This window comes from Exophiala aquamarina (genome assembly GCF_000709125.1).
Source record: "Exophiala aquamarina CBS 119918 chromosome Unknown aczIA-supercont1.10, whole genome shotgun sequence".
Taxonomy (NCBI): Eukaryota; Fungi; Ascomycota; class Eurotiomycetes; order Chaetothyriales; family Herpotrichiellaceae; genus Exophiala; species Exophiala aquamarina.
In genome coordinates this window covers 559049-573169 of record NW_013550578.1, presented here as the reverse complement: position 1 = coordinate 573169, position 14121 = coordinate 559049, and the positions used below count along the sequence as shown (strand labels likewise).

Below are 14121 nucleotides of genomic sequence, written 5' to 3'. Positions count from 1 at the left end.
CTCGCTTTCGTGACCCATCTGACGAGAAATGATAGGGGAACGCCGGGTGAGATCGCAAGCATGCAGAAAGACAACAGAGATAGTAGCCGAGTGGTGTGCCAAACTGAGGACGATCCTGTAAATTGCTGTGCGTTCTGAACCATGCTTGAACGCCCTTGAGGGCGGAGAAGTCGGCTGGCCGTGCAACACCATCGAGGGGATAAAGATGACACTCATGAAGGGCAGGAGGCTTTGAGCGGGAACAAGGTGGAAAAGAATAGAATATGCCTGCGCAACAACTTTGGGGGTTGCCCGCAAGGCAACAAGAAAAAATTGAGCTTTTCGAGCCCTCGAGGGGCAAGAAAATCGAGGGCATCCTCGAGACATCAACAAAAATAAAGACAGAAAGCTTTGGTTGTCATCAGTTCGTCCCAGTGTGTACCCCTGTTTTTCCATGTGAATTTTTTTCATTTCGTCGGTTGATGCTGTCCAGTTCGCCCAACCATGCCAATTGAACCGTAAGGAGACGCTGACGCCGAGTTCATGCATAAACAATTTCTTAACCTGGGATGCCCATTTGTCCGTGTTTCTGTTGATAACTCTGCCGGCCGCCGGGAGTAGCACCTTGACTCCCACCACTACCAGAACTGCCCGCTCGATTTCGGGCGTACGGGCTATTTGGCGCACTAAAGTTGAAGTCGTTCTGAGGGGCGGACAGTCCTGATGATATGTTCTGTACCGGGCGGACAGAGCTTTGCTTCTGCCAAGCTGTTGCCTGGGATGGATCGACGTCGACACGTGTTGCAACCGGACCACCCATCGAATTCGAGGCTGAACTTGGACTATGCACCGGTCCATCAGGTCCTTGCACGGTCTGCTTCTGCACTTGACCTTTGGCGATATGGCCATATCTCGAGAGAATCTCCTTCGTTGTAAGTTCTGCCGGTCCGTTGTGCAGGCCGGTATCCGTCAGAATGGATTGCAAGTCTTCGGGGACCTATGTACGTGCGGTTAGATTTCAGTATTGTTGTTGACTTTGAGGGTGCAACTTACCTGACATAAGTAGTCGTTGTATTCGATCAACGTGTTGACGGCTTCTATTGCGAGGAAGCTGTCATCGACTTGTGGCACAATTGGCTGTTTGCCATTCGCTGCCTTCTCTTTGGCGTAGAGAAGGTTGGGCGCCATCACAGTGGCAAGGTTGTGAATGTCCATCTTGCTGCCAGACTCTTCATCCACCTGCGAGAAAGACGCGGTCCACTTGAGAAAAGAAAAAAGTACCTCCATGGTGTCACGGTGGCCTTTTGGCATCAGACAACATGTCAGATGTAAGACTCTACGACGTCGTTCCTCATCCTCGATCTTTTGTGAAGTGATGAACAGCTTTTGCAATTTATACGTGAGGAGAGGCTCTGGCATGGCCCTCAAGAATTTCTTCAGCAAGGCAGCGACCTGGACGGGGTTTTCGCGACTGAGGTCGGGAGTCTGATTGTTATCGATCAATTCCGCGGCTTCCTTGAGTCGTTTGATGTTGCCGTTCTTGCGGAAGACCCCTTCCACGGACATGTCCATTTGTTTCATGGCTGAGATACAATCATCGACAATCGCAGGAACTCGGAGCGCGCCAGGGCCAATTCCGTTGGTAGACTCTGCACCCTCGCGGTCCACAAGGGTCTCCAGTGGGATGCCAAAGATACCTTTCTTCTTGGTCTTCGGCTCGTTGCGTAGAGCGCGGCTGACTTTGCCCCAGAAGGTTTGCTTCCGAGTTTCGATCAGACCTAGCAAGTCTTCCAAGGTATACTCCCCTTCCAATAGCGGTTGCATCGAAAGCACCGCGACATGTCGCACAATGAAGTATTCCAAAGCAGATAACTCCGAGAAGTAGCGTTTGGTCCGAAGAGGGCTGGGTTCGCCGGCCAGGAGATCATTGCCACCCGATGTGGCTCGCTGATGACCATTGACGAGTCTCGGCTCATTTCCTCTATGACCAATGAGATTTGTACCTGCATGGCGGAAGGCATTGGGTCGCTGTTCCTTTGCTTGTTCAGCGGCAACGATCCGCGGGATGTCATCCAGTGTCAATCCGTCCTGGTTGCCGAAGGTCAGTTCCGTCCTCATCCTGCCATCGAGATCGCGTTCCTCGACAATCTGAAATCCGCCTCGATTCCTGGCGTCGGGGCCTTCCGAGGGTTCAGAGAGGATGCCCGAGGGGCCATAGAGCACCTTGGACTCCCGCGCCTTTCTGAAAGTTGTGGAAAGAGTTCGCTCATTCCTGGTTGATCTCAACCGCTTCATTTCTCCAACAGTCTGTTCCAGTGAAGACTCTTGTTGTTGCTGAGTGGAGGAGCCTGCAAAGGAGCGTGACCTTGACCCCATTTTCTGCTCTCTGGTGAACTGGTCGCCAGTCGGAGAGACCCGGTGACCTTCTGTGGTGTTATAAGGAGTGAGATTAGGATCGTCAGAGGTGTGAGGCAATGTTCCTCCCGACTTGAGGACCTCGAGCAGGCGTGCTAATGCCACGCGCAGCAAGAAGACGTACTGTTGCAATTTGGTGACGTGCGAGAAACCCGAAAACGCATCCTGTGTCCGCCTTCCATGCTCAACACAATAGACTTTTTCGTCCCTTTCGCTGTACAGAGCATTCGACAAGTCATTTGTCAAATCTCTCTGGCACACAGAACACAACAGATGAGGTGGCCTTGCATGCCAGCGTCGGCCGTAGAACATCACACACTCATCATCGATAGGATCAAGGCACGACGCGCAGCAGTCAGACTCTTGGCTTGCCAAGCCGGCGACACTTTCAGAGAGGTCCAAGGACTTCATTTCCTGTTCCTTGATGGTCTCCAGGTCTGCCAACTCGTCTAGGAAGGCGTGCAGACCCTCAGCGGAGCCGCGTTCACGCTCCAGCTTCAACGCCCCTTGGAGACCTATTCGGATGAGAAGTTTGAGGTAGTGAGCGAGACCTGTGACCAAGGACAGTAATTCCTGGGTGACTCCCAATTTTCGCACGCCAGTTTCTTGAGTCTTTGAAAGCAATGTGAAGAAGGCCACCACCTTCTTACACAGTAACTTTGCTTCCCGGCCATAGGCAAGTTCTTTGAGGCCAGCTCGAACGACCAGAGCAGCCAAGGTGTCGATCGCGCCAAACAAGATGTCAACATGCCATATGAATTTGCGAGCCACAATTACTCCATCAACGTAGACGCCGTTGCTGACGTGGAGGAGCATGTCGGAGATGCAGGAGGCAGAGGACTCTTCGAAGGTGGAAAGCGTACTCCATATCCGGTAGACCTTCTCCTCCATCTTCTCTTCGTCTTCTTTAATCGATTCTCGTTGGTCTTCCCTCACAGGGGCAGAGATGTCAATCTTCTGCGGGACCTGTCCACTCTGGGATAGCCGCACATTCCAGAATTTGTGGATCATATAGCACTCCGGGTGCCAATGTTGATTTTGCCCATTGCGGAATATTTCGACAAACTGCTTGAGAATGGCGGTCTGGCAACCGTTGCATCGCTGTGCAAATTGGGTCGAGTAGTGGAAATGACAGTAAACTCGGCCATCGTGTTCGTAGTAGCTATCTTGGGCTCCAAACACGGTCGGACATATCGAACAGGTGAAATGTTCAATATGATATTTTCGATCGAGGGCTGTGATGTAGGAGCCGCGGAGAGCACCTCCACAGTCGAAGCACAGCAGGTCCAGGCGGCGAAAGTAGTCGGTTTCGCAGAGAGGAAACTGGCCGGAGCCATCATCCGCATCGACGGGGAAGAATTTCGAGGCGACGATTTGTCCACAGTCGGCACACTTGAAACAGTCGAGATGAAAAGTGCCCCCAAGAGCACGAACAAATTGTCCAGTGAGTGGCTCACCACATTTCTTGCACGTCCTCATGCCACTATTGGAGGATTTTCCGGTGCTACCATTTGTTCTTGATCTGCTCCTCTCATTCGGTCCTGGCCCACCTTGAGACCTCTTTCTTCCCGTACGGCTGTCGGAGGAATATCGGGCGTCGCTGTCATACTGAGCATCGTTGGGATTTCCAGAGGGTGGGTTGTTTTGGGGAGGATATTGGCCATTCGACGGCAGGTGCGTGGGGTCGTGTGGGCTCCAAGGTGTGCCTATTGTATATCTGGTGTTTGCAGGATTTCCCTGGTGTTGGTCTTCATAGAGGCCGGCCATGATTAATCTTCAAACAAGAATGACTCGGATAGTAACAGCTGGGCATCCGACATGGAGGGTTCTGAACGAACCAAAACCGTGCTCGAACTTGTGTTTCTTGGGTAATCGGTGTGGTTCAATGGGTTTCCATTCAGGGTTCCGACCAGGCTAGAGACCGCCAGGCGAGCAGTGGTCGAGCGGAACCAGGGTTCGGCGAGGAATGTTCTCGGGAAATGGGGTCGAGCGGTGTGGTTGGGACGAGGAGCAGGCAAAAAAAGGGGAGAGATGGGTTCTGCAGCGCGATGGTGCAAGCTCAGCAAGGTCAGAGAGCGGGAGCGATTGCGAGCGATGTGTTGGGCGATGCCATGCACGGCAACAGAATCGAGGGATGGGACTCTTGCCTGGGAGACGAGGATGCGTTTGGCTGTTGATCGAGGAGGGTGAAGGAGTCTGGGCGCGGCGTCGTTCCACCAGCAGCGCGGTGGTGAGGAGATTCGAGGAGCCGGATGTGCAGCAATGAAAACAATGGCTAGGCCGTGGTTAGAAGGGTAAAAGAACCAGTCTCGTCGTTGATGTGTTCGAGAGTCAGCCTCTCTACTGGGTACGCTGGAGGTGAAAGTGTTTCTATTCTGGTTTGGAGAGGGCCGGGCGACTACGCATCCTGATGCGGCTTAGCGCATTTTGCATCACTTTTAATGATTATCATCAAAGGCAGCGCTGAGGCGCGGCCGATGATTGTTTTCTCGCCCTTCGGATTTCCCACTCACCAGAATCACCACCTCTGGCCGATTGCTTGGTCGAACAATGCCAGCAGGAGTGTCCGTCTCCGAAGTGCTCCTTCAAGCCACAGTCACGATTTGCACATTGGCAGGAGGCGTGAGCCCAAGGTGCCAGCCAGGGCGGGAGGAGTGTGATCTTAGGCACGCTTGGCTTACCAGGTGGGATGTACTATTGGGTTATTCTCGTCCGTCCGTAGAGATCTCATTCAACTTCTGTCCAGTCCAACTCCACCTCATCCCATTCATGCCCTGTATTGGTGTCCCTACCCAGTATGGAACCACGTGTAAATGATAATGCATGGTACACACCGGAGCCTCGTCTATGTCCGATCAGTGGCCACCAAGCGTCTTCCAATCTCCCACGGACCACAGGACCAGTGATTGGTACGGGCAGTCGCCCATCGCATTTTGCTGGTTACTGACTGCTTAGTCTGCCCGGGGGGGGGGGGGGGGCAATGACAGAGAATAAAGTGGGACAGTGGGAGTGTGTGATTCACCAGCAGCCATTTCAGGTTGAGGCTTCAGGCCCAAATCCTAAATCCTGACTGCTACTTTGTTTTATATGTCTGATCAACATGAAATGCCACTTGTATTGGTGGCTCTCGACGATGATAGATCCAGCCCGGCGGGCAGTAGGAGTCATAATCACTGTTAGTTCCTGTTAGCTACTGTTAGTTACTATTAGTTATAGACAGTATTCTTGCATTGTGCCTCTTGGGTGATCTTCGATTGTGAACCAGAGACCACAGCCTAGAATAGCTTTACTACGCAGTACCTCGTACGGCGTACCAGGGAGCCAGAACTGTAAACATGCGATAGCCTCCACTCAAGGCTTCAAGGCTTCATGATGCATGAGTGGTGCCTGACAGGAGCCCACCAGTTCGTTTTCCTCTTCTCCCTCTCAGCCTTACTGCGCGACTCTTGCAGCCGAGAATTCAGGCTGCCGTGACCATTCACCGGTTGAGAAAGGCACCATCTGGCGGGCGCCTGCTGCTAACAAGGTCTGGCACGTGCCTGGCGTCTCCCCCCCACCCCCCCATTCCCCCTCCTCGGGCCCCAAAGTGCAGGTGCAGGTGTGGGTGTGACTCCAGAGTGCAAGCGCGAGTGCAGGCGCGAGTGCAAGTGCAACTGCTGTCTTTCTGCAGGCGCAGGCGTCCTTCACTGGCACATCAACGCTGTGCAACCCACAGCCTCATTAATTGCTTCCATTTGGGTCCCAGGAATTTCTAGCCATGTCTCTGACAACCCCACGCTTGCATGATCTAGAAACTCCTCGGTTTCTTTCTACGCACTTTCATGCTTCTCGTCACCCACTGTCTCATCCAACAACATCATGTCCAACCAGACAATCCTGAGGATCAACAGAGTAAGCATTGGTCACATTGCAAACGCATCCCACTTGACATGCCCTGATCACTCATTGTTTGCTAGGAGATCTCTGCTATCCAGCAAGGGAGTGACCTTTGTAAGTTGGGGCTGACGACGTGGGATCAACACGTTGCTAACAGAATGGCAGCCATTGCTGTAGCGTGCCAGGAAGAAGATGTCCGTCATGTGAAGGCGCTAATCATTGGTCCTCACGGCACGCCCTACGAGTATGGCTTCTTCGAATTCACCATCAACTTTGGCACCGAATACCCTAGCAAACCCCCCAAGGTCGAGGCTCGAACGACGAACAAAGGCCGAACACGGTTCAACCCAAATATATATGCAGGTGGGAAGGTCTGCCTCTCAATCCTGGGCACCTGGCATGGCGAGCGTCCGGGTGAAGAGTGGTCCTCTGCTCAAGGCCTGGAATCCATCCTATGGTCCATCCAGAGCCTGATGTCCAACAACCCATATGAGAACGAGCCAGGCTATGAGAATGCCAAAGGCGCCGAAGATAAGAAGATGAACGAACTCTACTGTGCAAAGGTACACCCCATAGCCATCTGAAACACGACGAGGTGACGTTCATGCTAATTGGAGGCAGATACGGCATGAGACAATCCGAATCGCGGTCCTACAAAAGCTCGAAGATGCTCTAGGCATCCAGGCCGATGGCTCGGTGGTACCAGCCAACTCCCCCAAATGGGTTTCCGGAGATGAAGAGGAAGATGTTCACGACGAGAAGGCCGAGGCCGAGATGAAACTCAAGTTTGAACCATTCCGAGATCTCTTCAAGCGACGTTTTCTCTGGTACTACGAAACCTACATGTCCACCATCGAAGATCAAACCCCAAAGCACAAAGACAATTCAGATTTCACGAAGATGCCCTTTGAAGGTGGTGGGAACACCATGGACGGCAAATTCCGTTATGGCGATCTGGGCCGACGTCTTGTTCGCGTCAAGCAAGTCATCAACGAGGAGACGGAGAAGTGGGCGGTTGAGGGCCTCGCACTGAAGAAACGCGAGTCTTCCAAGGCGGCCAGTATGCAGCGTCAATTTGAACAGATTGGAGACTATTTGAGGCAGAAGAAATGTCATAACCTGTCGGTGGAGCTGGAAGATCACAACCCATACGTTTGGATGATGACTTACTTTGGCAAGCCCATGACTCACCTCGATGGTGGCGTCTTCAAGGTCCGGATCAGCATCAGCCCACGTTTCCCAGACCAACAACCACGGGTCAAAGTGGAAACACCAATCTACCATCACCGAGTGTCGAGAGATGGCGTCGTGTGCTACTTTCCCAAAAAACCAGACGAGATCCGAAACCATATTGAATGCATTGTGGAAGCCTTGGAAGAGGAGTCGCCTCCTTACGACCCTCGAACTATTGTTCATCCAGAGGCCAGCAAGCTGTTGTGGGGATCGGACAGCGACAAGAAGAAATACTACCGTCAACTGCGAAGATCTGCTCAGCGAACCACCGAAGATGGTGGCTTTTGAGTCATGGCGTCCCCACGATATGACGCTGTCGACCAGACTAGGCTTTAATTCGGGCTGGAACTATTTGAGCGGGGAGTCCAGGGCGTTTTGGTACTCGTGGCATTTGAACAGGTCAAATCGGCGGGTGAGTGACATACAGTACCGAGCTAGCATGACATATGGGCGTTGATTCATGAGCAATGGCGTGGCGTAAGGGGAGAAGACCAATAATTTAGCTCTCGTAGACTTTGGTCTGCCGACAGCAGGGCATACAAGGAAGCAATAAGACGTCACATGGTTCACACTAGAAGTCACGTGCGCTTCGATCGAGGACAGGTGCCTTTGTTCGTCGTTTGTACCCAGTACGCCGTTTTTATCTTATCGTAGCGCTGCCAGAAGTGGATACCTGTGTACAGATGTCGGGAGGTTTCCATTGACAGATGTACTCCGTACCGACACAAGACATCTGTACCGGACGGGTCCTCTCCTGTCTTTTTGAAGGCCACCTTTGCGAAGGAGCTGGTGGGAGCGTGATGGCATGCCATGACCATCCACCATTCACCACCTACTGTAGTTCGATATGTATACTCCGTACCTCATGTGCCTTACGAGATACTGTACCTGTCAGTGGTATGGACCGCCGTAGTTGCTCGGCACTGGAACCTCGCCACTGAAGAATGACCCCCTCCGAGCCCCGAAATGACCCCTTTTTTCAGGTACCGCCTTCAAAGCATCCCAAACTGCGAGACCGCCAGAAACCCGGGGACCACGCCAACAAAGAAGAAAGGAAAGAAAAGAAAAGAACCGGAATTGTACTTGCAGTTGCATTCGCACCACCTCCTGCTCATTCACATCCCAACAGCGGTCAGGAACTACAGTGTACTACATCTCACACAATCTTCTTTCGATGGCTGAAGAATCTCTTCCCCCGAACTCGTACGGGACAGTCCTCGTCGTGGGTGGCTGTGGCTTTCTGGGCTCGAGGCTGGTCGACCAACTTCTCAACTTCCCCTCCGAGGACGAGGATATACCCACAGCAAACGGTCACAGTAGTGGACATGCTCTAGGCCGCCAACAGCTCCTCCCCGAGTCCTTCCCGAGCCTGCGATCTCGCTACCCTTCCACGATCGACACCGAAGTCCATGCCCTCGACCTGCGGTGTACTCGCAACATATTCTCCAATTGTACCTACCATGATGCAGACATCACCTCTGCAGATTCGTTACTTGAAGTGTTCAAGAAGGTGAAGCCCGACGTTGTGATCAATACTGCATCTCCCTCCTGGGAAGCAGCGCCGGAACTCCTCAACAAGGTCAACATCGAGGGCACCAAAACATTGTTGGAAGTCGCGGGCGGAAAACATGGAAACTGGGGCGGACCGTGCAAAGTCTTCACACACACCAGCAGTGCTAGCGTGGTTCACGACGGGCAGGCTAACTTGATCAATGCGGACGAGAATTACCCTTACGTCTGTCCCAACCCGAGGGAATATTATTCGGAAACAAAGGTGCACGCAGAGAAGCTGGTCCTGGCGGCCAACAACAAGCCCGAGTTCGGAAACCTGTTGACCTGCGCCGTCAGACCGGCGGGGATTGTGGGCGAAGGTGACCTGGGGGGCTTCAGCGGAGGGATCCTCAAGACCGCCGCCGTGGCTCCAGCATGGCAACTCCATATTCAGCTGGGCTCCAACGACAACTTGTTCGACAACACGTATGTTCACAACGTGGTATATGGTCTCCTGTGTGCGACGCAAGCATTGCTCACGACGAGACAGCGACAACTTGATGGCAAGGCACCCATCTTGGATTTCGAAAAGGTCGACGGCGAGGCCTTCAACGTCACGAACAACAGCCCTGCCTATTTCTGGGACTCAAGCAGATATCTATACAGCCGCTATGGCAGGGACATCCAACTCGAAAAGCTCTGGATCCTGCCGGCGGGGATGGCCGAGTTCGTCGGGGGCGCAGCCGAGACATTCAATTGGCTGACTGGGAGGAAGGGCAAGCTCAACCGACAGACGGTTAAATATACCTGCATCCATCGGTACTATTCTTGCGAGAAGCTCAAGAGGCGGACGGGGTACAGGCCGATCGTCGGCGTGGATGAAGGGTTCGCTAGGTCGGTCAAGTGGTTCAAAGCCAACGAGGCGGAAGAAAAGCGAAAGGCTTCAATGGAGAAGAAGGCACAGTAGACCGACTTAATCAGGGCATTGGGCAGCAGCCTGGCTGACACAGCCGCAGCGCAACGCACAGCAAGACTGGTTGCTTCACGGTGTGAAGGCGAATGGCAAGATCAGGCTGAAATCCAGCATCTGGGTAGGCGGCCCCTTGCACACAGGCCATGCTAGGGCACATCCAGCATCACCGCTACCCAACGTTTAACCTCCAGCAGGAGAAATGAACGGACTTGGGGGATCTACCCGAAATTCTGCTTTGAGCCGTTTGCATATCGACCGTGAACGAGTCTATCAGGATTGGCAGGAGAAGCGGAAAGCACCTACCGATCAATACTGTAGACAGCAGCGGGCACAAAAGGGTATCCGAGGCCGCCGAAGGTGCAATGATCGCGATCTCGCGCGTTAGACCTTGAAGTAGAACAGACCCCTCAGAGGCGTGGAAGCCGGGATCAAACCAAGTTCGAGAGACCCAACTTGAAGAACGTGGACGTGTCTGGTGAAGACCATGCCTCTCTGATGCACCACCAACGAGGAGCATGGTGGGACTCCAGGGACCTGGTTAGCAGTACGAGTACGAGTCCTCCGTAAGCAGGTCGTTAAGCAATGAGTCTACCTATGACCAGAGAGCCTATCCTCCTACGAGTACTCCGTATCGGGGTACAAGTAGACAGGACATCTCGCTTCCCACCTGGAGATAGCTAGCTTGGTCACTCGAGTACGAGGAATATTCTTGGAAGGTCCCCAGGATCCCTAGCTTCCTGCAGGTCTATCCCATGCTTCGGCAGTTACTGATGTATCGTATAAACATCTGCCCTACACAGTGCTCGCATGTCCCGGGTCTGGCGGTGGTCGAGCGATCGAGGAGGAAGGGCCTTTGAAAAGCGCCCAAAACAAATTCGAACCAAAAGAATAACCCAACCCGATTTCTTTGATTCAATGGGAGAAGGAGGAGGATGGGGGTGGGCGCTCGAGAAATCGACTCGACCAATCCATTGTATATTGGTATCTTGGGGATGGCGATGGCTGTACTGCACGTGCCCGGGTATAGAACGCCTACGAGTAGCTAATTACCTATCTACCCGCAACATTAAGGATGTGTCTCCCTGTACCTGTGCATCCTCGCTGCGTGAAAAGCAACAGTCCTCTGGTGTAAAAGAATAATAATCAGTGCATGGTGTATCCGCGCCAGTCCACCAGTCCGCCAGTCCGCCAGTCCAAATGCGCATCTCGTCTCATCGTTCGTGTCGACACGTATAGTAGATACCCCTACCTCGGGTATGTGGCTATCTCTACAGGTACATATATTGGACTATCAGGCATTTTATCCCCGGACTACCCTCCCCCGGTGTGTGCGTGAGACCAAGGGTCTGGGAACGTCCAAGCACTCGTCCATCCATGTCAGACAGGCTGATCGTCACTTACTATGTGCCGTCACCCAGGTACCCAGATCCTTTAAGTAGGTGGGAAAGAGCGCCAGATCGCTGGGTGGATGCGATGCGCAGTATACTGTCCAGAGTCGTAATGATGGGGACGAGGCGGCTGCAGCAGCCGTCCGGAAAGAATGAATGAGCACGAGCTTCTCCTACATGCATGCATGCATGCAACGTCTTCACGGAGCAGGTGAGGCCTTACGTCTGCATGTATGTATCTATCTCGTAGATGCAGATGCAGATGCAGACGCAGAGCCGTCCTCGAGGAGACGAGACGGCGGTATGGCCTTGGTTTTGGTTGGTAATGGTAATGGGAATGGGAATGGGAGTGGTACATAATGGTAGTGCTGGGGGTTCTTGGTGTTAGAACTCCATAGTCGTAGTGTACGAGTACAGTAGTCGTATGGGTTGCTTCAGGCATGGGTCCCGAGGCCGAGGGCATTAGTGTGTCGTGTTGATTGGCGCCCTCTTTTTGGGTTCGGCCGTCACGCCGGGTCAGGGTCAGCTGATTCTGCTGGTGTCGGTGGTGCTTTCTCTTCTTTCTCTTCTTTCTTTCTACAAACTACCTTTCGCTCCCAGGTTCCCCCCATCGGTGGCTGTATCAGTACGCACTTTGCTTTTTGGGCCAGCTGCTCGCAAAGTGTAAAGTGTAGAATAAACAATCCCAAGGACTTACGGGTTTCCGGTTTAGAGTTATTTCATTCTGAGTTTGAGTGGCAGCGTTTGTTCCTCACTCCGAGTACTCCGTGCAGGGAGGACGATGCACCACCACCACTACTGTACGAATAGAACAGCCAGGACACTAGAAAGAATTCCTGGGTAGTCACACCCCAAGCTCGATGACGATTTATGCATCACATACCGAGGATTGGTGCTATCTCGTTTCTGGGAGTGATTTCTGACCCCTCCGCCGGTAATGCACAATGAGATAGTCTGTATCTGAACGGCGTAGTTCACTCGTTTGTGCTCGAAATGTCTTGGTTTGGATCATGCATCCAGAAACATGGCTTAGGGTTGATTTCGTTGGTGGGTGTGTTTGAAGCCAGGGGGACTACGGGCACATATATTCATTCGCTGTACTTCCCTGCGGCAGACTCGCCCGCGAATATGGGTGGAATGGTCATGACAGCGGGGATTGATGGAACATGCTGTTTCTTTTGGATTGTGCAGGCGCTTACACAGTGAGCTGTGTGTGTTTCCAAGTACGACGAATCTGGATGATCACACAACCGCCCTCTCAGCGTCGATACAGTGGCTGATTGGATATTATGACCATCATGAATTACTGGTGGCTTGTTTCATCGATGTCTGATCACGGGCCTTGCGCAATCGGATCCCTGGTGTGTGCACGGTTGGGATGGTGGTGCCTTCGCTCCCTTGTCGACGCGGCAGGCCTTGGGCCCCTCTCTTGCTTGTTTCCCAGGGCTGACGGGTTCAATTTGTGCAAATCCGGCCCCTGGTATGGGATGGTCAATCCGAATTGTGAATTGTCGACAAGACAGAAAACCGGTAGATCATCCCAACCAATGGCGTCTACTTGTTGAGGAACCCGGAGTAGGTTGTTCCAGACGAGCAGAGGTGATGACGGGTGTAATTGATAGTGCTGGTCACTTTAGTAGTCGTAAAAGGTTTGATAACCGCACCGTTCTCTCCGCCCCTGGGCATAAAAATCATGCGGCAAGAACTTTCAAAATATTTCGGCACCTTTTATTTTAGTCCAACTTATCCGAGAGAGGAGAAGGCGTGGCCGTGACTCGCGTGGACGGGAGGGATGCTACCTTGAAAGATGCCAGCACGAGGAGGAAGAAGGCTGCTAGCTACCTCATACTCTGTTAGAGGACACCCAAGAGACAATACGTCAATTCCAAGCGGGAGAGTCAGGCCCTGGAAATCCGGCACCGAAAGCGCGTTATGACTGGTAGGAAAGTGGATAGGTTGAAGGAGAAGTAAGGGTGCATTGGTGGATGGATGCAGTGACAAGCCTTCTCTGCATGGGCCATGGCAAGTTGCAGGAAGGGCCCTGTCACTGTCCCTCATACCAGCATCGTATTGGAGGAGGCAATAGAGCCGAAAAGTGTGTCGTTCTGGCTCTATTCTGTTCTCGACGATGCCTGAGGTGCCGAGCTGCAAGGAGCGAGGTCATTGGCAGGTAGGGAGAGGAGGGTAATACATAGAAATACAGGGCTAGCAGGATACCTGACTGTCATTCGTAGAGCTGTCCTGTCTCGAAGGAGTGGTGGGAATTGCCGGACAGGGCTTGGAGGGTCGAGAGCAGTGAGCGAGTGAGTGAGTGAGTGAATTAATAGGAACAATACGGATACAAAATGAGTGCACCAGCATTGCATCTCTGGAAGGGGTGTGAACCCAGAATAAATGTATGCCAGCAGCCAAAAAAGCGACTACAAGAGGGAAGGATCCAAGTACAAAAGAGGAGGGGCCGTTGTTATCTCGAGACTTTTGCTCCTCGCGATCACGATGCTGACTGCCTGGGTTGTCCCTGGTAGTTTGTTGGCTGATTACCCCCGTACATACGGAGTGCTATAACACTTGCAGCAGCTCGTGAGGGGCCAAGAGGAGAGGAGAGGCAGGCCACGACCTGAAGAGCATTGACGCGGACTGAACAGAACTGGCCTGACATCTCACTTCCCCTTCCCTCCCTCCATTGCTCCTGCTTTGAAAGCACCTTTTGTATGCTGCCCCACCTGCCCTGTGCTGCAGTGCTTGGTATTTTGATTACTGGGGTTT

General features: G+C 52.8%; 3 protein-coding genes across 3 annotated transcripts; 2 read left to right on the top strand and 1 right to left on the bottom strand.

Annotated features, from left to right (window-relative positions):
- Nucleotides 1-538: 538 nt before the first annotated feature.
- A1O9_09485 (uncharacterized protein) lies at nt 539-4161 on the bottom strand (the record flags this gene model as incomplete). The annotated part of the gene is made up of 2 exons (XM_013401455.1): nt 539-976; nt 1033-4161. 2 exons carry the CDS (start codon nt 4159-4161, stop codon nt 539-541), a joined length of 3567 nt encoding a protein of 1188 aa, XP_013256909.1.
- A 2267-nt stretch (nt 4162-6428) lies between these two features.
- A1O9_09484 (ubiquitin-conjugating enzyme E2 Z) lies at nt 6429-7791 on the top strand (the record flags this gene model as incomplete). The annotated part of the gene is made up of 2 exons (XM_013401454.1): nt 6429-6833; nt 6892-7791. The coding sequence occupies 2 exons, from the start codon at nt 6429-6431 to the stop codon at nt 7789-7791; spliced, it is 1305 nt and encodes a 434-aa protein (XP_013256908.1).
- Nucleotides 7792-8677: 886 nt separating this feature from the next.
- A1O9_09483 (uncharacterized protein) lies at nt 8678-9961 on the top strand (the record flags this gene model as incomplete). The annotated part of the gene is made up of 1 exon (XM_013401453.1): nt 8678-9961. The coding sequence occupies one exon, from the start codon at nt 8678-8680 to the stop codon at nt 9959-9961; it is 1284 nt and encodes a 427-aa protein (XP_013256907.1).
- Between the last annotated feature and the right edge of the window lie 4160 nt (nt 9962-14121).